This window comes from Pseudorca crassidens, chromosome 15 (genome assembly GCF_039906515.1).
Source record: "Pseudorca crassidens isolate mPseCra1 chromosome 15, mPseCra1.hap1, whole genome shotgun sequence".
NCBI lineage: Eukaryota > Metazoa > Chordata > Mammalia > Artiodactyla > Delphinidae > Pseudorca > Pseudorca crassidens.
The window spans coordinates 26,071,139-26,096,534 of NC_090310.1; the positions used below are offsets into that span (position 1 = coordinate 26,071,139).

The following is a 25,396-nucleotide window of genomic DNA, read 5'->3' on the forward strand; positions in this document are numbered from 1 at the left end:
GTCCTGGTGGAGGGAACAGCAGGAGGAAAGGCCCTGCGATGGCGGGAGGGGTGCGACTGGTGTGTTAGAGGAACAACAAGAAAGCAGTGTGGCTGGAGAGAGTGTGAGGACAAAACTGGAGGGAAATGAGGTTGGGAAGGGGTGGGGGCAGGGCGAGCAGACTCTGGGGAGGAGCTTGGTGTGGTACCAAGTGGGAAATCAGTGTTAAGTGGAGGGAAACCTCTCTGAATGGAAGTCTTTGGGCTGGATCCTGCTGGGTGTCCTTGAGAGGGCCACACACCTTCTCTGGTCCTGTCTCCCTACCTGTTTCAAGAAGGGTTGGATAAGCTGATGTCCGAGGGCTCCTTTCTGGTCCATATACTCCAGTTCAACTAAAGGAAAAGAGGGATCCTTGTGGCTACAGCCAAATTCTGCCCCCTCGTCTGCTCCGGGTCCCGCCTCCCAGCCCCTGCCTCACCTGTGGGGTGGCCTTGCTGAAGCTGTCCTGAGGTGTCTTCTCGAACCAGGTGACCCAGACGCTGCAGTGGGCTGTTCGCAGCTGGACAGACCTGGAGAGCAGCATCGTGTCGGTGGAACGACTGAAGGACTACGCCCAGACGCCCAAGGAGGTGATGGGCAAGAGATGGAAGGGGAGCGGGCACCATCCAGGACTTACAGCAGAGGACGGTGGACCCATGTTGACATCTGCCACTGGCTTTAGAGCCCCCACCACTGCAGACTGCAGTCACAGCCAAGGTGGCAGGAATGGTTAAGAGGGTAGGGTCTGAGACGAGGTCAAATCCTGGTTCCTCTGAATGGCAAGGCAGGGCACTCTGAGTGACAGGGGACCAGGAGTAACAGCAACATGACAGTAACATAACAGCAGCTTGGTAGCAACATTATAGAAACATGACAGCAGCACAACAGTAACACGATAGCACTACTGAAACAGAATAGCAGGAACAGTAGAGAAACATAGCAGCAACGTAACGGTGCTGGGTGTACTAGGAGGTCATCCCACAATAAAGGACTTCATACAGTGTCTGGCACACCGCAAACACTCAATACATGTCCACACTCTAATTAGCCCCATTTCACAGATGGGGAAACCAAGGCTCAAGGGAGTGGAGTGACCTGTTCAAGGTCACAGGAATAGCAAATGGCAGCACTGGTCTCCCCACTGCACAGACTTGCCCTTTTCCCTAAAAGGAGAGTGTCTACCTCTACTAGCGAAAGAGAGAATATTTGAAAATTAATAATGGCTAATAACAAAAATAGATAAAGAGTAGCCAACATCATTATTTTTTTATTTTCACTATACCAAATATTATTTGTTTTTAGCCTTGCTGCATTCCATGCCCCATAACAACCCTGTAAAGTAGCAGTAAATAAGCCCACTTTACAGAAGAGGAAACTGAGGGTCAGAGAGGCAGGCCCTTTTGTGAGAAGCCTGGAGAAAGGCTCCTCTGACCCAATGTCCCCTCCTGCCCTAGGCACCCTGGAGGCCGGCCACCTGTGCGGCCCGGCCCCCCTGGCCTCGTGGGGGGCAGATCGAGTTCCGGGACTTTGGGCTGAGATACCGACCCGAGCTCCCGCTGGCCGTGCGGGGAGTGTCCTTCAAGATCCACGCAGGAGAGAAGGTGAGCGGCTCACCTACAACTTCCTCCTCGTGGTGGCCAGGCCACAGGGCGGCTGGAGAGGCCTCAGGGCCGTGGCCAGGCTGGGCATCACCCAGAGTCCAGGTCCTGAGCACTGGCTGCCTGCTCCACGTCCGCACCTCGGGTCCCCCAGTCTTCAGACCCACCACGCCCTAAAGGGAACTTATCATCTTCCCCAAACCTGCTTCCATCTTGGTGAAACCCACCCACCTTGGTGTCCCAGATGAGGAGGCATCACCCCAACTTCTTTCTTCTTTCTCTATCATTAGTTGAACACCTACTATGTGCTGGGTGAGGTGCTGAATGTTCCACATACTTATCCAGTTTGCATGGGCTCAGTTCCTTGCTTTGCCGTGCCTGACCTTGGACAAGTCACTGCATGCCTTGGTCTCAGTTTCCCATCTGTAAAGTGGGAATAATAATGTCAACCTCATAGAGTTGTTGAGAAGTTTACCTGGGTTAATACATAGAAACTGCCTGGAACAGTGCCTGGCACATAGCAAATGCTACAGAAGTGCTCACCAATGCTTTTATTCATTATTATTTGCATTTTCACTCTGACAACACACCTAATATCACCTCATTTACAGATGATTAGTCAGGCTGCTTCATTGAATCCTTCTCTGCCCTCCCCACCTGGTGACACTTCCTCCCTGCCCTCCCCTCCACTGCTCCAGGCCCTCAGCTTCCTGTTTCATCCCCTCCAATCTATTCTCCTGTGATCTTGATTTGAGCATGTCATTTCCCTGCTCCAGACCTTCCTCTCTCTCCCAGCTTCCTTCTGGTAAAGCCCAAACTCCTGAGCTTGGCATTCAAGGCCCTTTCTCCACTTCATTCATTGCCCTGCCAGGGCTTAGCCAACATTTGTGGAGCAGCAGCCTCTGGGCCAGGTGGGTACATGGTGCTGCCCTCGAGGAGCTTACAGGCTAGCAGTTGGTGTGGTTCACCCGGCATCTTCCCCCTCCCTGAACTCCTAGTCATCCTTCAAGATTCCACTCAAGTATCTTCTCCTCCATGAAGCCTTCTCTGATTACCCCATCAACCTCCATCCCAGGCAACATGAACAGCAGCACCTCCATGCTTACCTCCATTGCTGCAGGCCAGAGCCTGGTTATAGAGAGTGCTTGTTCATCACACTGTATTCAAGTTTACTCAGGTGCACTGTTTCCAAGACCAGATGGTGAGCCCTTTGGAGCAAGGACTCCTTAATTTCTGTATTCCTGGTGCCTAAAAGAGTGCCTGTCATACAGTGGGCGACACACATGCTTCGTTCACTTATTAAACAAAGAGTGTTGAACCCCCACCAAGTGTCAAGGAAGGATGGGGGATGGATAGAAAGATGGGCAGATAGATGGAAGGATGAAGGATGGATGGCTGGGATTGGGGGCTGGATGGAAAGAAGAAAGAGGCATGGATGGAAGGATGAATGGATGGATAGGATGGAGTGGAAGAAAGGATGAGAGATGGAAGGCAGGATAGGAATATGGATGGAAGGATGGTGTGTGGAAGGAAGGATGAAGGACAGAGGGAAGGATGAGGGTATGGATGGAAGGAAGGGGAAGGATGAAGGAATAGGAGGAAGGGTGGGGAAGTGGATGAAAAGATGGGAGAGGTGTATCAGGATGAGGGGAAGATAGAGAAGAATGCACAGACAGAAGGTTGGATGGATTGATGAATGGATATATGGACAGGTGGACAGATGGACAGATGGAAGGATGGATGCTCAAAGGATGATGGATAGATGGATGGGTCTTGGGTGCAGGGGAAACATCTAGCAAAGACATGCCCAGGAACCCTGTGGGCTATGGCCTGCCTTCTGGCCGGGCCTGGTCAGAATGGGCCTTACTCCCCCATCCCCCGGCAGGTGGGCATCGTCGGCAGGACAGGGGCAGGAAAGTCCTCCCTGGCTGGGGGCCTGCTGCGGCTCCTAGAGGCGGCTGAGGGCGGGATCTGGATCGACGGGGTCCCCATCGCCCAAGTGGGGCTGCACACACTTCGGTCCAGGATCACCATCATCCCCCAGGTGAGGCCTGGGGAGGGGTGGGCAGAGGTGGGGGGAGGGGGATAGGTGGGAGGCATGGCTGGCCCAGCTCTGACCCACTGTCCCTTCCGGCCAGGACCCCATCCTGTTCCCCGGCTCTCTGCGAATGAACCTCGACATGCTACACGAGCACTCAGACGAAGCCATCTGGGCGGCCCTGGAGACGGTGCAGCTCAGAGCCGCGGTGGCCAGCCTGCCCGGCCAGCTGCACTATGAGTGTGCCGACCAAGGCGACAACCTGAGGTAGGGTCGCCGCACCCCAGCCAAACCCTGTGAGATGCTGGGGGAGAGGCAGGTGTGGCCAAGGTCCCCCCCAGGGTAATATGCCCTGGAAGTCACCTCCCCACATAGGATGATCAACCCCATTCTATTCCTAATCACAGTACAAATCCCATCCCTCATCAGCCGTTCCAAACTCCAACACAATCTCTGAATATCAAGAGATATTTTTTCTTTTTCCTAAATTTGTTTCTAAGTTTATTTGGTGGCAAAACTCAACCTCTACTGACACGAGGCTACTTCTGGTCTGTATTTATCTCACTCAGCATTTATTTTGCTGCAAAGATACTGTGTTTGATATTGGGTGCTAACCCCACGCTCACTGGGGTCGTCAAGTAACATAGGGTGTACGCCTTTAAAAGCTTTAAGAAATCGTAGTAAAATACACATAGCATCTTAACCATTTTTTAGTGTCCAATTCCATAGTGTTCAGTACATTCACATCATTGTGCAATAAACCTCCAGAACTTTTTCATTTTGTGAAACCGAAATTCTGTAGCCATTAAACAACAATTCTTTATTCTTCCCTCCCACCAGCCCCCATTTCACTTTGTTTCTCTAGGTACTTCATTTAGGTGGAATATTATAGTATTTGTCTTTTTGTGACTGGCTTATCTCACACAGCATAATGTCCTCCGTGTTCATCCATGATGTAACATGTGCCAGAATTTCCTCCAGTTTTAAGGCTGAATAATATTCCATTGCATGGATAGACCACATTTTTCTTATCCGTTCATCCATTGATGGACGCTTGGGTTGTTTCTACCTTTTGGCTATTGTGAATAGTGCTGCTGTGAACACAGATGTACAGGTGTGTGCCTTTTTAAAAGTCAAGACATTCTGGATTCTAAAACCCACCTGACCCAGAAGATGTTAGGGTGAGGGACCGTGGGTGGTAATGGCACTAGAAGGGCAGCAGGGCTTGGTAGCCAGGAGCATAGACATAGTTGTAGGATCTTGGGCAGGTTACTTAATCTTCAGTGCCTCAGTTTCCTTATCTGTAAAATGGGAATAATAGTTAGAACCTGCCTATCTGTGCAAGGATTAAATGAGTGCTATGTGTAAAGTTGTTGCAACAGTGCCTGGCATGTAAGAAATATTCATTTCAATATTCATTTTAATCCTCAAAGCTGCACTTTCACTAATCCCATTTCACAGAATTGGAATCTGAGGCTTGAGAGTTGCCAACTCACCTACCCCATAAGTGGTGAGTCTGGAGCAAAGCCCAGGCACCTGACACCCACATGGCCGTAGTAGGTCCTGGTTCCCTAAAGGGTTTACTCTGAGGAAGCTGAACATGGCAGGAAACAGCCCCAAACACCCTTGAGTCTCCAGGCTCTGGGGGCTCACTGACTGTGTGACCTTGACTCTCAACCTTCTCATCTGTAACTGGAGTAAAAGAAGGGTTTACTCTGTGACATGCATGGCTTTTATATGATTTGTCTTATCCTCACAACCCAGTGTGGAAGGACTCATTGACACAATACCTACCTTTGTGGTCTTTATGAGTTAATATACATAAGCATATAGGATGTGTCTGGCACATAGTGAAGACCACAGAATAGAAACAGAGATAGCCATTGCACAGATGGGGAAACTGAGGCCCAGAGGGTTTCAATGACTTGCCTAATGTCACTCTGCTCAAAAATGGCAGGATGGGGATTCCTACCAGCTCTGTAGACTAGGGACCCACGTCTGGGGACACACAGGCACACATCCCCCACTCCCGCAGCTGCCATGAGGACACATTTGTGGGCACCCCCTGCAGGTCAGTCCTGATGTGCAAACATCTGGCCTGTCCCACTCATTCCCAGCCTAGGCCAGAAGCAGCTCCTGTGTCTGGCACGTGCCCTTCTCCGGAAAACCCAGATCCTCATCCTGGATGAGGCCACGGCTGCTGTGGACCCGGGGACGGAGCGCCAGATGCAGGCCGCCCTGGGGAGCTGGTTTGCGCAGTGCACGGTACTACTCATCGCCCACCGCCTGCGCTCTGTGCTGGACTGTGCCAGGTAGGCCCCCACAGCCCACCCCTCCCAGCTGGCCCCCAGGGCACCCCTGCAGGCAGAGGAAGGCATCAGGGTTTAGAGCTGGAAGGGCACTGGAATAGATTATGAAGTGCCTGCTGTACAGGTGGCAAGACTGATGCCCACAGGGGAAGGATAAGCCCGAAGACACATGCCCAGCAGATGCTTCCAACTGGGCTGTCGGGGTCAGTAAGCCGCGTGGAAGGCCAGACTTGCTTAGAGCAGACACACTGGGCATTCAGAGCGGCCAAGGCCCTGGGCTGGGGTCCAAAGAGCTGGCTGTGTCCCTCTCCCTTGCAGGGTGCTGGTCATGGATGAGGGGCAGGTGGCAGAGAGTGGCAGCCCAGCCCAGCTGCTGGCCCAGAGGGGCCTGTTTTACAGGCTGGCGCAGGAGTCAGGCCTGGTCTGAGCCCAGCCCCTGGATCCTCCTCCCGCCCCACCAACCCGGAGAGTCTGCCAGGCCCTGGAGACACAGTGACCCGGGGTCATCAGTGGCCCCATGGAATTGAGTCTAGACCCCTCTCTGCTCTCTGGGAGGAGAAAATGCCCGATCACCCCAGACCCAAGAGGACACAGCAACCCACAGGTCGGCCTGATCAGGGCTCATCCAGCCCCATCTACCCTGGAGCCAAAGTCGACAGCAGCTCTCTGCCCTGGCTGCCCAATGGACTCACCTGGGGACCCCAAAAAACTGCCTGTGCCCAGGCTCCACCATAGACCAATGAAATGAGAATCCCTGGGGCTGGAACAATGGTGTGTGTACCTTTTACAGAGTAACCTTTTATTTTGAGATGATTGTAGATTGACAAGCAGTAAAAAATAATCCAGAAAACTACTTGTGTACCCTCTACTACTTTTCCCCAATAAGAACATCGTTTTTATTTTTGAAGTATAGTTGATTGACAATGTGATAATTACTGCTGTACAGCAAAGTGATTCAGTCATACATATATATATATATATACATTCTTTTTAAAAATATTCTTTTCCACTATGGTTTATCATACGATATGGAATATAGTTCCCTGTGCTCTACAGCAGGACCTTGTTGTTTATCCATTCCATATATAAAAGCTTACATCTGCTCACCCCAACCTCCCGCTCCATCCCTCCCCCTTGGCAGAGTCTGTTCTCTATGCCCATGATTCTGTTTCATAGATGGGTTCATGTGTGTCATACTTTAGATTCCACATATAAGTGATACCATATGGTATCTTTCTCTTCTGACTTACTTCACTTAGTATGATAATCTCTAGTTGCATCCATGTTGACGCAAATGGCATTATTTCATTCTTTGTAATGGCTGAGTAATATTCCATTGTATATATATACCACATCTTTTTTATCCATTTATCTGTCGATGGACATTTAGGTTGTTTCCATGTCTTGGCTATTGTGAATAGTGCTGCTATGAACATAGGGGTACATGTATCTTTTTGAATTATAGTTTTGTCCAGATATATACTCAGGAGTGGGACTGCTGGATCATATGGTAATTTTATTTTTAGTTTTCTGAGGAACCTCCATACTGTTTTCCACAGTGGCTGCACCAACTTACATTCCCACCAACAGTGTAGGAAGGTTCCCTTTTCTCCACATCCTCTCCAGCATTTGTTATTTGTAGACTTTTTAATGATGGCCATTCTGACTGGTGTGAGGTGGTACCGCATTTTGATTTGCATTTCTCTAACATTTAGCAATGTTGAGCATCTTTTCATGTGCCTATTGGCCATTTGTATTTCTTCTCTGGAGAAATGTCTATTTAGGTCTTCTGCCCATTTTTGGATTGGGTTGTTTTGGGGTTTTTTGTTGTTGAGTTGAATGAGCTGTTTGTGTATTTTGGAAATTAAGCCCTTGTTGGCTGCAGCATTTGCAAATGTTTTCTTCATTCTGTAGGTTGTCTTCTCCTTTTGCTTATGGTTTCCTTTGCTGTGCAAAAGCTTGTAAATTGATTAGGTCTCATTTGTTCATTTTTGTTTTCATTTCTATTGCCTTGGGAGACTGACCTAAGGAGACATAGGTACAATTTATGTCAGAGAATGTTTCGCCTATGTTCTCTTCTAGAAGTTTTATGGTGTCATGTCTTAACGTTTAAGTCTTTAAGCCATTTTATTTTTGTACATGGTGAGAGGATGTGTTCTAACTTCATTGATTTACATGCAGCTATCCAACTTTCCCAATACCACTTGCTGAAGACACTCTTTTTCCCATTGTATACTCTTATCTCCTTTGTTGAAGATTAATTGGCTGTAGGTGTGTGGGTTTATTTCTGGGCTCTCTATTCTGTTCCATTGATCCATATGTCTGTTTTTGTGCCGGTACCATATTATTTTGATTACTGTAGCCTTGTAGTATTGTCTGATGTCTGGGACAATTATGCCTTCTGCTTTTTTCTTTTTCTTCAGGGTTGCTTTGGCAATTCTGGGTCTTTTATGGTTTCATATGAATTTGAGGATTATTTTTTTCTAGTTCTGTGAATAATGTCATGGGTAATTTGATAGGGATCGCATTAAATCTACAGATTGCTCTGGGTGGTATGGCCATTTGAACAATATTAATTCTTCCAATCCAAGAGCATGGGATATCTTTCCATTTCTTTGAATCATCTTTAATTTCCTTTAATGTTTTATAGTTCTCGGCATATAAGTCTTTCACCTCCTTGGTGAGGTTTATTTCTAAGTATTTTATTTTTGGGGTTGTGATTTTAAAAGTTTTTTTTTTAACATTCCCTTTCTAATATTTCATTTTGGTGTAAAGAAATGCAACTGATTTCTGTATGTGAATCTTGTATCCTACTACCTTGCTAAATTTATCAACTCTAGCAGTTTTGTGTGCAGTCTTTAGGGTTTTCTATATACCATATCATCTGCATATAATGAGTTTTACCTCCTCCCTTCCAATGTAGGTACCTTTTAATTTCTTTTTCTTGTCTGATTGCTGTGGATAGGACTTCCAATACTGTGTTGAAGAGGTGAGAGTGGGCATCCTTGTCTTGTTCCAGATTTTAGCAGGAAGGCTTTCAGCTTTTCATCATTGAGTATTATACTGGCTGTGGGTTTGTCATAAATGGCTTTTATTATCTTGAGACATGTTCCCTCTATATGCACTTTGGTAAGAGTTTTTCTCATGAATGGATGTTGAATTTTGTCAAATGCTTTTTCTGCATCTATTGAGATGACCATGTGGTTTTTGCCTTTTCTTTTGTTTACATGGCCTATCACATTGATTTACATATGTTGAACCATCCTTGTGAACTTGGGTGAATCCCACTTTGTCGAATCCCACTTGGTTGTGATGTATGATCTTTTTTATGTGTTGCTGGATTTGGTTTGCTAATGTTTTGTTGAGAATTTTTGCATCTATATGCATCAAAGATATTGGTCTGTAATTTTCCTTTTTGGTGGTCTTTTTGTCTGGTTTTGGTATCAGGGTGATGGTGGCTTCATTGAATATCTTTGGGAGTGTTCCCTCCTCTTCAAATTTTTGCAAGAGTTTGAGAAGGATGGGTGTGAGTCTTCTTTGTATGTTTGGTAGAATTCACCTGAGAAACCAACAGTAACATCTTAAAAGACGACAGCTCCATATCACAATCAGGAAATTGACATTGGTACAATCCACCGATCCTGTTCAGATTCCCCAGTTTTACTTGTACTCACTGGGTGTGTGTGTGTTTACTTCTATGTAATTGCATCATACGTACAGGTTCCTGCATCCACCACCACAGTCGGGATGCTGACTGCTTCCGTCTCCATGTGGACCCCTCAAATTGCCATTTTGTAACCACACCCACCTCCCCCTGCCCTCACAACCACTGGTGTGGTCTCCAGCCCAAATGATTCCAACGTGCAGCCAGGACTGAGAACTGCTACTTCACCCTCATGCATGAGCTCCAGGGAGCATCATGTCTGAAAAGATGCACAAGCCACAGCCCACACCAGGGAAGGGCCTCTCCGGGCACAAGCCCTCGCCCAGCACACAGTTCAATTCCAAAAGGGAGATGAGAAGAGCCAGGTCTCCTGGGCCCTACCGGGAGAATTTGCTCAGGATTTGGTGCATTTCATCCATTTGTTTATTCAGGACTAAATCTGCCCCAGCAGCTGTTGGAACACCTCGGGCGTTTCTGGTCACACTTCCACCCGCCAGGCACCGTGGGGGAGACGCTGTTGGAAGGCCGAGGTCAGGGGTGGGTCAAGGTCCAGCGCTTGCTTCAATGAAGGGCAGTAAACAGTGCACAAGGCTCGGGCCGTTTGTGACAGCGATCAGCATTCTAATAAAAATGGCTTCAGGCACCAGGAAAGAGGTGAGAGCCTGAAGTAGCCAAGCCCGAGGTCACAGGGACACAGCTGAAAAGCACAGCATGAGAAATGAGACAAATCCCCGGATCATAACTATGGCTGCCCAGGGGTCTGCACTGACGCCTGGCACTGCAGCCGGGAGACAGCAAGTTAATACTCAGAGAGGGTCGGAGCCGAGCAGGGTACAAAGTAAGTGCTCAATAACCGTTCGCTATTGTTCTTGATACTGTTGTGTTTACGGGCCTCTGAGGGGCAGCAGAGGAGGGTAGATACAACAGGATTTCTTTTTAACCTCTTCACTATTGATGGGCGGGGCGGGTAATTCCATGTGGAGGCATCCTGCGCACTGTCAGATGTTCAGCAGCGTCCCTGGCCTCCACCCACTCGAAGCCAGGAGCACCTTCTCCTCTAGTTGTGACAAAAATGTCTCCAGACACTGCCAGTTGAGTCATGGGTCTCCGCCATCAATAATGCACTGATACCTGGGCAACGGCTGTGTTGGTGTGTTAGGAGAGGCCCGTGGACACACACCTACTTGCCCGGACACAGGGCCTGCCCTGTCCCAGACAGCTCATGGGGACATTTTTTTTTTTTTTCTATATTCCTTTGAATAGTTTAAGGCTTGAGTTGTCATCTTTGTTCTGTATACACTTTTTCATTGTGCCTATTGACCTCCTAACCTCATGGGGACTTTCTGATTGTCCATCCTGACTTAGGGTTTTCGGCCCAGAGGAATCTAAATCCAGGTCCAGTCATGGCTGCCTCCCCTTTTCAAGATGTGACCATAGTTCATTCTGATACCTTCAAAATGGGGTAGGGGCCTGCATCCCTTGCCCACCCCCCGTCATGCCAACAAAATGCCATCATTACTAGTGATTTTGCTCCATCTTGCAGATGAGAAAACTGAGGCTCGGTGAGCGGACGTGACCTGGCAAGGCCACCTGGCTAGTAAGTGGCAGAGTGGGGATCTCCCCTTGGGCCTAACACCAAAGTCCAAGTCATCTTGTGTGGGTGTCTGTCCTACTGCGAGGCGCGGGAAGAGGCCAGACACAGCACTTCTCATGTCTCCTCCTGGAGCCGAGTCAGCTGATGCCCTGGCAGAGCGACTGCAGGCAAAGGTGGCAGCTGTGTGCTTGGCATGGTCACGTGGTGTTGTTCCAGGGCCACAAGAGCCTCCTTCATGGAGGGAGGTGTTTTGCCAGGAAGCAGAGTGTGGGCCGTGGAACCAGCGCCCGCAAGAGCCCACTAACAAGGCTGATGTTGGGCCCACCCCATGGCTCCTTGGACATCAGCCCGCGGGCCACCCGGGCCATTAATCCTCTGGCTGTGGCTCCTGCCAGCAGCGCCTGGCTGGCGAGTGAGCACAGCTAAGAGGCAGGAAAGCTGTGTACAGACCTTCCTTGGTCAGTGCCTCTCTCGGTAAGTCCTTAAACCTCACCCGAGTCCCACTGGTCACAGCGAACACAAAGCCCTGCTCTAAATGCCTGTCACCCAGTTAATCCTCACAATCGGAGGGTGACTAGCTTCCAGTAGTCACCCCACACCTTACTAGGATGCTGTGCTGAGGAAGGTACTATCATTAGGCCCCTTTTACAGGTGACAAAACTGAGACAGAGTGTAAGCAAGTAGGGATCTGAACCCAGGAAGGCTGGTGCCAGAGCCGCCCACGTCCTAACCACTGTACCACACTCCCTCTTGCACATTCCTTTAGCTCTAGCACATCGCTCATGGATAAGAGCTGAATTCCACTCTAGAATCCCACCAGAAGGGAAGGAAAGGGCTCCTTTCCTTCTTGAACTGAGACGAGAGATCTGTGCATTTGTATTGGCTGTGCTTTCCCTCGCACCCAGCGTGGTACACAGCACGTAGGAGGGGTCAATAGATACTGACTGTATGACTGGATGGATGGAGGGAATGAATAGGTGGATGGATGAACAGACAAATGAATGCATGGACGGCATCACCACGTATGAAGGCATCCTAAGGGCAAGGCATGGCTGTCTTCATCCTCACAGCCACCTGGCCAGGTGGCTACAAAGATCCCAGTTGTACCAGCAAGGAAGCTGCAACTCCGGAAGGGCAAGTTCTAGGGCCCGAGTGACTTCACTCTGGGTTCCGGCCCGGCACAGGGACAGCACAGTCCCAGGTTGGAGAATGCAGTCACTAAGCACGTGCCACATGCCCTGCTCTAGAGATGAGCCTTCAGCAAGAAATAAAGAGATTACAGCCTTGCTTGCACAGAGCTGCCCCTGTCAAATAGGGAAAGGAGCAGGTGACGCAGACGTCTGGGAAGAGAGAGAGGACCCTGAGGTTGGAAGAAGAGCAGCGAGGTGAGCAGGCAAGCGTTGCTGGGGATGCTCTCTGGCCCGGGGCTCCTTTCCCACGAGGAGAGCTGTGCAAAGCACTGAGCCCCGGGCCTGGCACGCAGCAGGTGCACAACAAAGCTTGCTTCTCCCCTTCTTCCACGGCGCTGGGGCACTCACCTGGAAGAGCAGGTGTGCAGGCCCCCTCCCACCCCCCTCCACACCCTGGCTCACTCTCTTCAGGGTTAATGCTGCACCCGCCCCTCTTCCTGACGTGGAAGGCACACGCCGATCGCACACTCATTTAGCATCTGACCCAGGATTTTAATACTCAGGGCCAGGCCCTGAGACAGAAACACACCCACATCTAAAGTCGACTCCCCACAAGGCACATCCAAGTGCTTCTCATTCTAAGGGTGACAACCTCGCGGCTGCTTTTCATTGAGCACCTTCACCTCCCAGCTCCTCAGACAAGGCAGCCTGGAGGCGGGGGGCGGGTAGGGGACACGCAGCCAGCGCTGGCCGCTCCACCTGCATGTGTCCTTGGAGCATGGTCCTGGGGTGTGTGCTCCCCAAATCCTGGCATTCCTCACTGTCCAGACTCACCAATACGAACTCAGATCCCAACACCCCGGTCTTCCTCCCCCACTATCCAAAACTGAGAAATGACATCAGTTACCACAGGAAGGGGCTTCCTTCCTTATGTGTCCCTGCATTTCCTGCCTCCTTTGTGGCCTGGTGGGGCCATGTGACTAATTCTGGCCAACAGGCTGTGAGTAGAACTGACTTGTGTCACTTCTGGTTTGAGATACGTAACAGTGGGTGTGAGTCGTCCACAACTTCCCTTCCCCAGCTGTGGTGACCCAGAAGCCAGCCCCCGAGAGGTGATGTCATAAAACCAGAACAGTCTGGATCTGTCAGTCATCGTACCAAAGGAGAGGCGCCTGATTCTCATCAAGAAATATATGAGAAATACACCCTTGTATTCATGTCCCAAGAGTTTATGGCCAATTTGTTACTGCAGCATAGCCTAGCCTGGCCTAACACCACAAAGGGATTTCCAAGGCTAATTCTTGCCATGTGTGATGTTTGCCTCGCCTGTGTCTTAGAACCCAACCTGGGCCATGCACGTAACACACACATCAGTGCTCATCTTCACAACAAGCCCAGGAGGCAGGGATCAGCCCCATTTTACAGACAAAGCAACTGAGGCACGAAGACTAAGTGACCTGACTAGGGTCGCACAGCCTGCAGATGACAAGGGCAGGACCCTGTCCACTGTGCTACGCCGATTCCCCACCAAACCCCACCTGATTCTTAATCTCTAGGTTCCCAATTCCAAGAGCTCCCGCTAGAAACAACATGCTCGCCAAGGAGAAAGAACAGCAGCAGATGAGAGGGTGCCCCATCCCGACTCCTGGAGAGACGGCAGGAACCTTCGCTAGAAAGAAAATGGAACAGTCGTTTAGAAAGAAATAAAATATTTTTTTTAACTGCAAATTATTTGCAAATGTTCACGTTTCCAGTGTAAGTCATTACAAAAAGATCCCCAAGAAACACTTGGTTTATCTAATGTGAAATAATGGTTTAACTTACAAAAAATAAATATGTATTTCCACCCAAAAGAAGAAAGATGCTTCTCTGGCTTGAAGTCAGCAACGTAATTCACATAGCGAGCATGAATCCTGGGGCAGCCGTGACCTCTCTTTGCTTTTTGGGTCTCACTTTGGTCTCCAATCAAGGGACCTACAGGGCTTTGAAGAAAGGACCCCACTTGCCCGTTTCCTTCCAGGAACACAGGGACCAACCACCAGATGCTGAGCCAACCTGGCCTTTCCCTGGGATGCTGCTCCTCGGCCCAGTACTTCCTCCCAAGAAATTAAAGTCTTGAGACTGTTTTTCTCCCTAGAGCAGTACTTAAAAAAAAAAAAAAGAAAAAGAAAATCACTGACACTCATGAATGGGTTCTTTTCTTGTCCCAGAAGAGACTCAGTAACCGTAAGTCAAGTTCTCCACCCCGCCGCCCCTGACAGCCAACCAGAGGCCCCGGGTGAGAAACTGAACTCTAAGAACAAGGAGGAGACTCAACGGGGCTCTTTTCAGTACCAACTGCTCACACCTGGAGGCACCAGCGCTCTTGGCTTTGAATGCTGAATAACCATGACCAGGTCTTCTCTTTCGGGCACCTGAAGGCGTAAACCCATTCTAGCTACAGGTAGAAAGAGGGAGGAAGGAAGGCAAGGCAAAGACGGGAGCGGGTGACGAGGTGAGCAGTCAAGCGGGGAAGTCGGCGTTGAGAGAGCTCTCCCGGCCTGGAGCTCCAGGGCCAGGTCACCCGGAGGCCAGCCCAGTCCCGTCAACGAGAAGCACTGGGAGACATGCGGCCTCTGGTCCATGAAGCAAGTCCCGGTGGAGGCAGCGCTGTGACACTGGTTCCCACGTCTGAGCACCCAGAAGACCAGATGGCTGGTGAGAAGCGCGTCCATGCCCCTCAGGACACTGCCTGAGAGTGAAAATGACCTTCACCAGGCCCCTCACCTCCAAACTGCAGCCTTGGGGAAACAAGCATCTGGGTAGAGCCAGGCAAGGACAGAGAGGTGCTGGGGACCAGGGAGCTTCTCGAAAGCTTGGAACCTGCAGACTTCGGCTGGAGAGATCTGAGGCAGTTGGCTGGATTTGGTCACTAGCATGTTTCATGCAACCGATTTCTCTGGAAGTCTGGCGGCCCAAACCTCCCCACAGAGCACGGAGAGCACATGTGCCCTCCCAGGGGCGTGAGAACATGTGTGCATCTGTGGGGGTAACAGAGGCAAGGATGTGCGTGTTTTGGGGGCACTGCATCCCTGTGTCTCTCCTGTTTCTTCACAGCCAATTCCAGGCAGGGGGCCAGAGGGTGGCTGCTTTCTGTGTGTTTTGGTTTTGGGTTGTTCTTTTTTTTTTTTTTTTGGTTTCAGTCTACGCGAGGCTTGGGTTCCCAAGGATGCCGACTGATCCCTGGCTGCTGGCATGTCGGCCCTGCAGTTCTGAGCAGCTGCACCAGCTCTGGGCTCACACCAAGCCAGCGTCTTTGGCCATGCTGTAGAAGAGACCTCTCTGTTGCAGGAGGCCGGAGGGAGGACCACACTCGCGGATCTCCCCTTTGTCCAGGACAATCACCCTGCAAGGAGGGGACGCAGACATGAGGGGTGGGGAAGGGGTTGGCACCTCGTGCCCCAAGAGCCCACCTGGGCAAGTCCCTGCTTTGGGTCAGGCCCCTAACACCCTATGCCAGGACTGTTACAGTAGCCTTCCACCTGGCTGCCCATCCTCAACCCCAGTTCTAGTCAATGTCAATGTCCTGTGATGCTACCTCCAGTACTCTCTATCACCTTTTATATTTCCTTCCCAGCACAATTCCCTTTTATTTGTTGCTGTGTTTATTGTCTGTCTCTGCACCCAGCCCCCAACTAATCTGTAAGGTCTCTTAGGCAGGCTCCCTGTCTGACAGATCCCTGCTCAGTCCCCAGTGCCTGGAACGGAGCCAGGAATGTGGCAGGCACTCCACACATGTGTTGACTGAATAAATGATTGGGTGATGTCAAAAAATGCCTGGTACTAACCAGGACAAAGAGACGTTCCACCAGCTCAGGCTGTCACTAGGCATAACGACAGTGTTGAATGAATGAATGAATGAATGAACGGGTGACTGGGGTGGACCGCAAGGTCCAGAGGCCTTCTGTGCCAGGGCATCACCTCGTGTAGTCCATGATGGTGTTGAGCCGGTGAGCAATGGTGAGGACGGTACAGTCGTCAAACTGCGTCCGGATGGTGGACTGAATGAGGTCATCCGTTTCCAGGTCCACAGCCGCCGTGGCCTCATCCAACACAAGGATCTTCGTCTTCCTCAGCAGGGCCCGGGCCAGGCAGACAAGCTGGCGCTGCCCGACGCTTGACCGGGAGAGAAGGACCAGGAAACAGTGTCAAAACCACCCTGACCCTGAGCCTAGGCCTGAATTGAGAGAAGGGAGAAGAGACACTGGGTGCTGCTTAGACCAGGAGAGCACTTCCACTCCCCACATCTGTGCCCATGGCAGACATCACTAATCAATCAGAATGGTCTTCCCGTTGAGCTAGAAGCAGGCTCAGAATCATTCTCAACACAGGGCTCAGAGGTGATATCCAAAATAACAGGTAGCAAAAATGATCCCATATCCATGCCTTCTGTGGGGCCCCTCACTGCGGACTTTGGACTCAGTCACGTGCCTGGCTTTGGCCAATGGGATGCTGGCAAACATAAGGCCGGTAGAGGCTTGAAATAGGAATGCACACCAGACTTTGCTCACTCTTGCACCTCTGCCATCACCATGACAATATGCCTGGGCTGGTCTGCTGGAGGATGAGGGACACACAGGGCAGAATCTAACTGCCCCCAGTGGAGGCCGAATAGATCTGCCTACAGCCAGCGGCCACCACCCATGTGCGTGAGCCAAGACTAGCAGAGCTGCCTGGCTGACCGCCCCAGTGTGTGAGCGGTCACAGCTCTTGTTGAACACACCTGAGGTTTGGTGCTTGGTTGTCATGGTGATGGATAAGTGAACGAGGCACAGGATCCCTGCTGCGCCAGGCATTAACACTTCAGTTGCTGGATCATGGGTGGATCCTGGGGAGCCTGGGAGACGGACCACGGCAGCTGGGGCAGTGGGTGGGGACAGGGAGGGCTCAGAGCAGTGCTATTTACTGACTGGAAGAGAACCTTTCCAAAGTTTAACGACTGATAGCCACTCTCCATTGAATGGACCTGGTGTAAGCAAGGAAGCGTTTTGGCCATCCTGGTTACACCTCATGGTAAAATGAGCCTAGATTGAAACCCATTTTAGATACTGAAACTGAGGCCCCAGGAGGTTAAGAGACAAACAGCTCACGTGGCAGAGCTGGGACTCAAACCCAGGTCTGAACCAGATGGAAATGGACAAAACCTACAAACGCCCTGACGGAGGGAGAGCTGAAGCCGAGGAGACCCGGTTGGGGCCTCACCCCCGCCTACCTGAGGTTCTCCCCGCCTTCTGCGCACTCGTGGTTCAGCTTATGGGGAAGGGTCGACACGAAGCCCTTCAGGTGGGCCAGCTCCAGAGACGTCCAGACCTCTTCATCTGAATACTGGCTGAATGGGTCCAGGTTCATGCGGAGGGAACCCGAAAACAAAACGGGGTCCTGTTCGAAGGGAAGATGGCAGATGACGTGTGAGGCTCACGTCACGGTGGACACGGGTGGGGCAAAGAGGTGCAATGTAGAAAGTTCTTGCCAGAATTGTTCAAAATGGGGTTTCACAGTCCCTTGGAATCACCACTTCGAAGATGTCAATAATGGGGGAAAAAAGCCTGGAAAACTCTGGATTAAGTGAAATAAAATAGATTTCTTTCTTGCAAGATTTCCCAGAGCATTCAATATGCAAATGTGTTGGGAACTTTCGGGAAGGGAGATGCAGCATGGGCAATTCCTAATTGCAAGGTACCTGGATTCCTCCCCATCCCACCTCCAAATAAGAACCTTAGGAGAAATATAAGGCAAAACAACACTAAAAGGCAACGTATTAAGGAATCACCACCTACTGGCATCAGTCTAGAAAATTCATCATTCTCGCCTAGCTCTTGGGAGGGTCAGAGATCCCTGTGCTGACCGACAGCTGGCAGAGAAGCCGGTATCTTAACTGTATCCTGTGAGATGCTCAGGAAGCTGCCTACTGGGTGGCAGGAGTGAAGGAATGAATGAAACCTGCTTAAGGCTCACTGTTACTTATGTGCTAAGAGGAGATTCCGTGTAGAAACACAGCATAATTTCAGTAAAAAAAAAAAAAAAAATCATGAAAGTAGGAATAAAGGTAGGTTTGTCCTGAAAATACACACATGTCGCTTTCAGCGTGACCCAGCCCAGCCCATCGGCCCCACCTGGGGGATGATGGTGATCTTGAAGCGGAGGTCGTGCAGGCCAATCTTGGCAATGTTGACATCGTCAATGATGATCTCTCCCTCGGCAGACTCGTTGATACGAAACAAGCCCAGGGTCAGGGATGACTTCCCAGCTCCTGTCCGCCCCACGATGCCAACCTGTGGGACAGGAAGGGCCCAGGGTGAGGTGGGAATGCTGCTATCTGGGGTTACCTCCTGCCCCATGGTGCCCTCATTTTAAGTACCAGCCCCAGAGCAATTCAATCATCTGGTCAACCCACCTCTCACCGTAGCCCCCACCCTCAGCAGCTTCCCAGAGACACTCCTTTAGGGGCTGTTTTGGCCAAAGGTCAAGAAGGACTCCCTTCTCTTTGCCAGCTCTTTTTAGAAATTAAAATTAGGTTTTTTTTAACATCTTTATTGGAGTATAATTGCTTTACAGTAGTGTGTTAGTTTCTGCTTTATAACAAAGTGAATCAGTTATACATATACATATGTTCCCATACCTCTTCCCTCTTGCATCTCCCTCCCTCCCACCCTCCCTATCCCACCCCTCTAGGTGGTCACAAAGCACCAAGTTGATCTCCCTGTGCTATGCGGCTGCTTCCCACGAGCTATCTATTTTACGTTTGGTAGTGTATGTATGTCCATGCCACTCTCTCACTTTGTCACAGCTTACCCTTCCCCCTCCCCATATCCTCAAGTCCATTCTCTAGTAGGTCTGTGTCTTTATTCCTGTCTTACCCCTAGGTTCTTCATAACATTTTTTTTCTTAAATTCCATACATATGTGTTAGCATATGGTATTTGTTTTTCTCTTTCTGACTTACTTCACTCTGTATGACAGACTCTAGGTCCATTCATCTCATTACAAATAGCTAATCAGCTGTTTTTTATAAATTAGTTATTTTCAACTCAAGATAATATTAAGTAACAATCAGATTGTGCTGGTGAAATATCTGAGCTGTTGAAATATCTCCAAGGTTCAAGCAGATCCCCCTGCATCCCAGCTGAGGAAGCAGAAAGAGGTTAGGGATACAACCTGGCCTCTACTTATCCTCTCTTGAGGGAACTGGGCTCCCCATTTAATGGCCAATGATTGATGTTCCAGTTAGAACTCTCCCTTCTCATCTGGGCTCCAAAGAGGCCAGCTCCTCCACCCTCTGACAGCAACTCACAGAGCAGAGTCTCATGATGTAACATAAGCCATAAAGCGTCAGTGAGAACACCGCCCACTCTGTTCCTCCCCTTGTTATAAGTTGGAGAAATTCTCTCATGGGAACGGTACATTCTGAGCCTTGGGGTAGGAAGTTTAACAAATTCGTATGTTCAGAGATGAAACACTGTCTTCTGGCAAACGGCCAGGAGGACCCTGGGTCTCAGAGCAAGGATGTCTTCCAGGAACAGCAATACGTTCCAAAATTCTGTCCATTTCACATGTCCCTTGAGCCATCCCTAGTAGTGACGATGACGTCTTTCTGTTCTAGAGACTGCCAACTCAAATGCCTAAGGGGCTGAGTGGGCACATGAATGGAGCAGGAAGGGACCAGTCGGTGAACTGGGAGGCTCGTGTCTTGTCTAGAAAGAGTCAGGCAAGGAGGATGGGCCCAGTGTTGCCACGTGTTCTGATCTTTCAACAAAAGCAGGAAATGGATTTTTATATAAAACATTCCAGATTTTTCAACATTTGCAATTTAGATTTCTTTCAAAACGTATCTGTGGGCTTCCTTTGGCCCTCGGGCTACCAGTCTGCAACCCTGCTGGGACACTCTGAGCAGCTTTTACTTCCATAAGCCCCTCCCCGAAAGGCCACTCCACCCTGTGGTTTGGGACAGGGACAGACTGGGAAAATGAGGAAGCTCATTTCATCTGCCTGGTGGCAACCTACGCCCGACCGTGAACTGGTGGGGGTCAAAGTGCGCCCACCTTCTCCCCTCCATCGATGGTGACGTTGATGTGCTTGAGAACCAGGTCCAGGTCCTCTCGGTAACGCAGGCCGTAGTCTCGGAACTCCACTCGGCCCACCTGGGGCCAGTTGCTGGAGGGTGCCATCTCCTGGATTCGCCAGGGAGCCTGCAATCACAGTGGGTGGTGGGGTGGGGTTCAGGAGTCTGAAGTCCACCTCATGTGCCCTAAGGCTCTGTGTGAGTGGCCTCCATGACCCCTCTGACCACATGGCTCTCTCTCTCACTCACTACGCTCCCCACACTGAATTCTGGACTGTTCCATGAACACCCACACCTGTTGCTTCAGGGCCTTTGCACTTGCGGCTTCTTTTGCCTGGAGTGCTCTTCCCCAAACTACCCTCTGGACCTGCTCACCTGCTGCAGATCTCAGGCCAATGAGACCACCCTCCTAGCCCTGGGCCCATCTCTCCCCTCCCCCCCTCCATTTTCCTTCAGAGCACTTACCTACCTCCTAGCATTTTAAGTACATATTTGCTTGTTCTGTCACCCACGCCCACTGGAAATCCCCTCTATGAGGACAGGTTCTTTTATTCGTTCACTGCTATATCCCAGGGCCCAGAGCACATAGTAGGTGTTCAATAAACACTCATGGACTGAATCAATGAATGAGTGGTCTTCTCTCGACAGACACAAGGGTAAAGGTGAGATACTCCAATGGCTTCTAAGGTCTGGTAAAAGCAGCAACTAACACTTGAAGGTCACTCTATCACATTACCTCATTTAATCCTCAGTACAATCCCACGAGTGGGTTCTTTCCTATCCCCAGTTTACACATGAGGAAACTGAAACACAGAGAGAGAAAGCAACTTGCCTGGGGTCACACAGCCCCTGTTTCTGAAAAGCTGCTTAGTTCATTTCAGCATTTCCTGAGGTCTACCTCTGGATGTGCTCTGGGCCAGGCTCAGGGCTATCTTCAGGGAAGGAGAGGAATGGTGAGGGCAATAAAAGAGAAAGTCCATCCTTTCTCGCCCATAAACTTCTTATGTTAATTTTTTTACACCCTTTATATAAATAAGGGGACATGCTATAAGAACACAAAGGGGACTGGAGAGAAGTGGGTGGAGCTTTCTATCTATAAATAAATATCATACATAATATAAATAAACACATAAGTAAATACATATATTTTAATAGTGGTAGGACTGGTGATCTTTCTCTTTTTCAAATATGCTCTTATTCTAAAAGTATAAAAATAAATAATTAGAAGTAGTAAAATATTTTAAAAGTAAATTAAGTTGAATTTCACACTTTAAACGGGTGAACTGAGTGGCATAAGAATTACATCTCGAAAGCTTTTATAAAAATAAATTAAAAATAAATAAATAGATAAATTCAGTGTAGGGTGGGAAACTCCTGGTGTAATGTGCTCTTATTTCCACAGGGGGTGCTCACACCATTCTGACAGATGCTCTCTGAGGAAGTGGGCCCTGGTTCACCGAGTCAGAGCATTAAAGGACCTGGCGTAGTTCACCTCTGTAAATCCTCAAGACAAAGTCTAACCAGGGTCACTTTGGTCTCATTCCCAAGGGGCACTTTCTTGGAATAAAGTGCGGCATAAAGGCACACACCCAAATCCTGGGTCTGCCATTTACCGGCCATGTGATCTTAGGCAAGCAACTTAACCTCTCTCTGTCCATTTCCTCACCTGCAAAATGGGGATAACAGTAGAATGTGAGTTGTAAGGCTGTGTAAAGAATAAATGAATTATTCTATGTAAAATGTTTAGTACAGGCCCTGACACCCCACAAGAGCACAATATGTGTGTCCCTATTACTATTATTATTGGTAGTAGTGGGGATGGTGGTATCTCCAAGCATCACTGCTATTACCATTATTAACACTACTACTGCTATTCAGAGGTGGTGTGTGGGCAGAATAAGGCAGTTATTAGGGGAAACATGGCACCAAAGCCTGGAGACTTGGGTCCTACTCCCAACTGTCCCACGGACCATGCGTGACCTCAGACCAGCCATCGTCCCTCCCTACATGTCTTTTTATTCCACCTATAAAATGAGGACTTGGGTTAAATAAATGCAGGGTTTCCCAAACTTTGGTCAATTCCTTACCAATAACATGATTTTTGCAATATCCATGTACTGATTCTCTTGTTCCTGACTTTTAATATTTTTAAACGACTCATTTGTATTTAATGTTTAAACTTATTTAAAGAGAAAATTAGTATGATTCACTTTCCATAATGTAAGTCCTCCCCGCAAAAAACGTAACAGATAACAGAAGATTATTTTTGTCAGATAGAGGTTGCCTATTGAAGGCCCACGTGGTAGGGCTCAAAGGATTCTTTTGGGTAAAGCCACACTGAAGATCATGGCCAAGACGTCAGGCCGGGGGCTTGCTTTACCTCCTTCTCAGTCTCTGAATACTCCTTGAGTCTCTCCACGGCCACAATGTTGGTCTCCATCTCAGACGACATCCGAACAAGCCAGTTCAAGTATGTGGTGACCTGTGAGTGGAAGAGTCACATGGAGCTTCTAGAGTGAGCGAGAGTTGCTTTATTTCCATGAAGTCATTATTCATTATGAAATGTTTCAGATAACCAAGGTACACAAAAGAGCAACCCCAAATACTGTGGCCAGACTTCCTACATTGTGTCTCTTAAGCAAGCACCACATGTCAAAATAACCCAGGGGCCACACAAGTAATCAGAAAGGAAATGAAGAGATATTTTGAACCAGATGATAAGAAGAAAACACAATGTATCAAAATTTGGGAGATGCAGCTAAAGCAGTGCTTCAAGGGAAATTTATAGGATTAAGTACATTTCTCTTGTAGCTGGGGGCATCCTCTCATGCCATCAAGGACTCTCCTTGGCTGATGGGGGAATCAGGGCTGCACATCTAATTTCTCTCCTGCACCAGTCGGTCACTGGGCTCTAGACCTGCTCGTCAAACCCTACTTGGTCCCCTTTCCTCTCCCCCACTCCCACAGAGATCCAAAGCAAAGGCCCAAAAACCTGACAATTGGCTCCCCATTAAGAGAACTGGAAAATCCACCTGAGAGCACCCCCCTTACCTGCAGTGAGTAAGACACCGAGAGGCCCACCAAGCCAGCACTGAGACTGTGCCGGGAGATCACTGCAAACAGGGCAGCAAACAGGACAATGCAGTTGCCTACACACTCCAGCCGCACAGCCAGCCACCTACGTGGAGACACAGGCAGAGGGATGGACGGACACATGGACACACACACACACGCCCGGAGTCAGCTTTTCAGGGACTTGATTTATAGCTGGGGGGCGGGGTGGTGGTGGTGGCCACTTTGCTAACTGAAATAATTCCCCAATAGTTCCTGAGAGAGGCCTCATTTGCCCTGCTCATGGGACATGGGGAAGGAGGGCCGAAGGGACACAATTTCAGGAATTCCTCACTAATCTGGCAAGCCCAGGAACTAAAATAGAGTTCTCCAGAAGTGACCTTTCCAGGAAACTGAAGCTTGCCATTTTAAGAACCAACTTTCTCTCACTGAAACCCTTAAAATATACCCATGTGTGCTTTTAAAAATATGTCCCAGAAAATTCCTAAATACTAAGAAATCATCAACTATAAGAGGCACCCCCTGATTTAAAATAATTTTCTTCTTGGCAGGAGATGAGGAGGTGGGAGTGAGAAATAAACCACCATTTTCAACACAGCCAAAGGGTTCCCAGACCCAGATCACCCTCATTTCAAAAACATTAAAATGTATTGCCTTACCTTTAAAATATAAACAGGTTTACTGGTTTAAAGCTAACTTTTATAAGATATCACATAGGAACATTATTTTAATGTTTTAAAATGTAAAGCATTCTAGAAAAGACAGTAGTATCAACATTTTTTCCACTACAGCGTTAAGATCCATGTGACTGGTCCTCAGGGTGTGAGCTACACACACACCCAGATTTTGACAAACTCCCTAAAAATTCTTCAAGGGAAGGCAAGGTTCTCTCCAGTAATTCACAATCTCCCTGCCCAGTCTTACACGATGGGATTACATTGTGCACAGTGGGTCACTTCCAGGGTGCTATTACCCCTCCCCAGAGTTTTCCATCCCACATCTCAAAAAATACATCAGGAGGTAAGCAAGTGAGGAGGATACTTTTCCAGATTCGTCAATAATTAGCAAACTTCTACCCCCTTTTTTTGATTGATGGTATTTAATCATTCTTGATCCCCCAAATGGCAATTTCACATGGTTCAACCTAATAGAAGTAAACTGCTTCCAATACTCATCACACAGGGGTGGTGTGATGAGAAGCATGGCGCAAAAACACTCAATAGCTGAGGCTGCCGTCACTGATGATCCTGTAGCACCAGGACAACAGCTAAATGATGGATCCTGCAGTATCTTCTGACCCCAGAAGAACTCTTTGTCCCTGCACTCCAATGCCCCTGGAGCTGCGTGCTGACCGTGCTCCTTTCTGCTTTCAATGGTTATAAAGTCCTCTCCTCGCACCGAGTCTATGTCTCCACACCCCCATCCAGGAACCAAGGGGCTCCCCCTGCCCCCTCCCATGGCCCCACGCCCACCTGTTGGCCACGATGCTGGGGTAATAGGCCTTCTGGTTCTCGTCCACCTTCAGGTCGCTCTGGCGGATGAAGCGCTCCTGTTCCTCGAAGGCGCGGATGACGCTGACCCCCAGCAAGGTCTCGTTGAAGTGGGAATAAACCGGGGAGCGGCTGACTGACTCGAGGCGCTTCAGCTGCCGGGAGGAGGCCACGTAGAACCTCTGTGGGAGAGAAGAGACGGGGAGTGGGGGAGGGTCCCTCATCCCAGCCTCCCAGGGCTGCGCTGGAGAACGTCTGGATCCTTCCAGGGGCGAAATGTTGGAGCTGGGCTGCTCTCAGAGGGTGTCCCGACTCAGCTGGCGAACGGCAGGCACAGCGCCCACAATACTGCCGGTGGTGGTGATGATGATAATAACTAACGTTTA

General features: G+C 49.3%; 2 protein-coding genes across 4 annotated transcripts in view; one reads left to right on the forward strand and one right to left on the reverse strand.

The window, feature by feature from the left end:
• ABCC6 (ATP binding cassette subfamily C member 6) overlaps positions 1 to 6,704 on the forward strand; it is a 56,071-nt gene extending 49,367 nt beyond the window's left edge. Inside the window, exons 26-31 of the mRNA XM_067706542.1 lie at positions 507 to 608; positions 1,473 to 1,619; positions 3,502 to 3,660; positions 3,755 to 3,921; positions 5,772 to 5,966; positions 6,282 to 6,704. Of these exons, the coding sequence (XP_067562643.1) occupies positions 507 to 608; positions 1,473 to 1,619; positions 3,502 to 3,660; positions 3,755 to 3,921; positions 5,772 to 5,966; positions 6,282 to 6,390 (879 nt within the window). The 3' untranslated portion in view covers positions 6,391 to 6,704. The remainder of the gene's footprint in view (positions 1 to 506; positions 609 to 1,472; positions 1,620 to 3,501; positions 3,661 to 3,754; positions 3,922 to 5,771; positions 5,967 to 6,281) is intronic.
• A 7,339-nt stretch (positions 6,705 to 14,043) lies between these two features.
• ABCC1 (ATP binding cassette subfamily C member 1 (ABCC1 blood group)) overlaps positions 14,044 to 25,396 on the reverse strand; it is a 130,588-nt gene continuing 119,235 nt past the window's right edge. For all 3 annotated transcript variants that reach the window (XM_067706541.1, XM_067706540.1, XM_067706539.1), the window contains 8 exons: positions 24,993 to 25,192; positions 23,500 to 23,626; positions 22,829 to 22,930; positions 20,429 to 20,575; positions 18,504 to 18,662; positions 17,603 to 17,769; positions 16,312 to 16,506; positions 14,044 to 15,736 (listed from right to left, as the gene is read on the reverse strand). In XM_067706541.1, the coding sequence (XP_067562642.1) occupies positions 15,628 to 15,736; positions 16,312 to 16,506; positions 17,603 to 17,769; positions 18,504 to 18,662; positions 20,429 to 20,575; positions 22,829 to 22,930; positions 23,500 to 23,626; positions 24,993 to 25,192 (1,206 nt within the window). In that variant the 3' untranslated portion in view covers positions 14,044 to 15,627. The remainder of the gene's footprint in view (positions 15,737 to 16,311; positions 16,507 to 17,602; positions 17,770 to 18,503; positions 18,663 to 20,428; positions 20,576 to 22,828; positions 22,931 to 23,499; positions 23,627 to 24,992; positions 25,193 to 25,396) is intronic.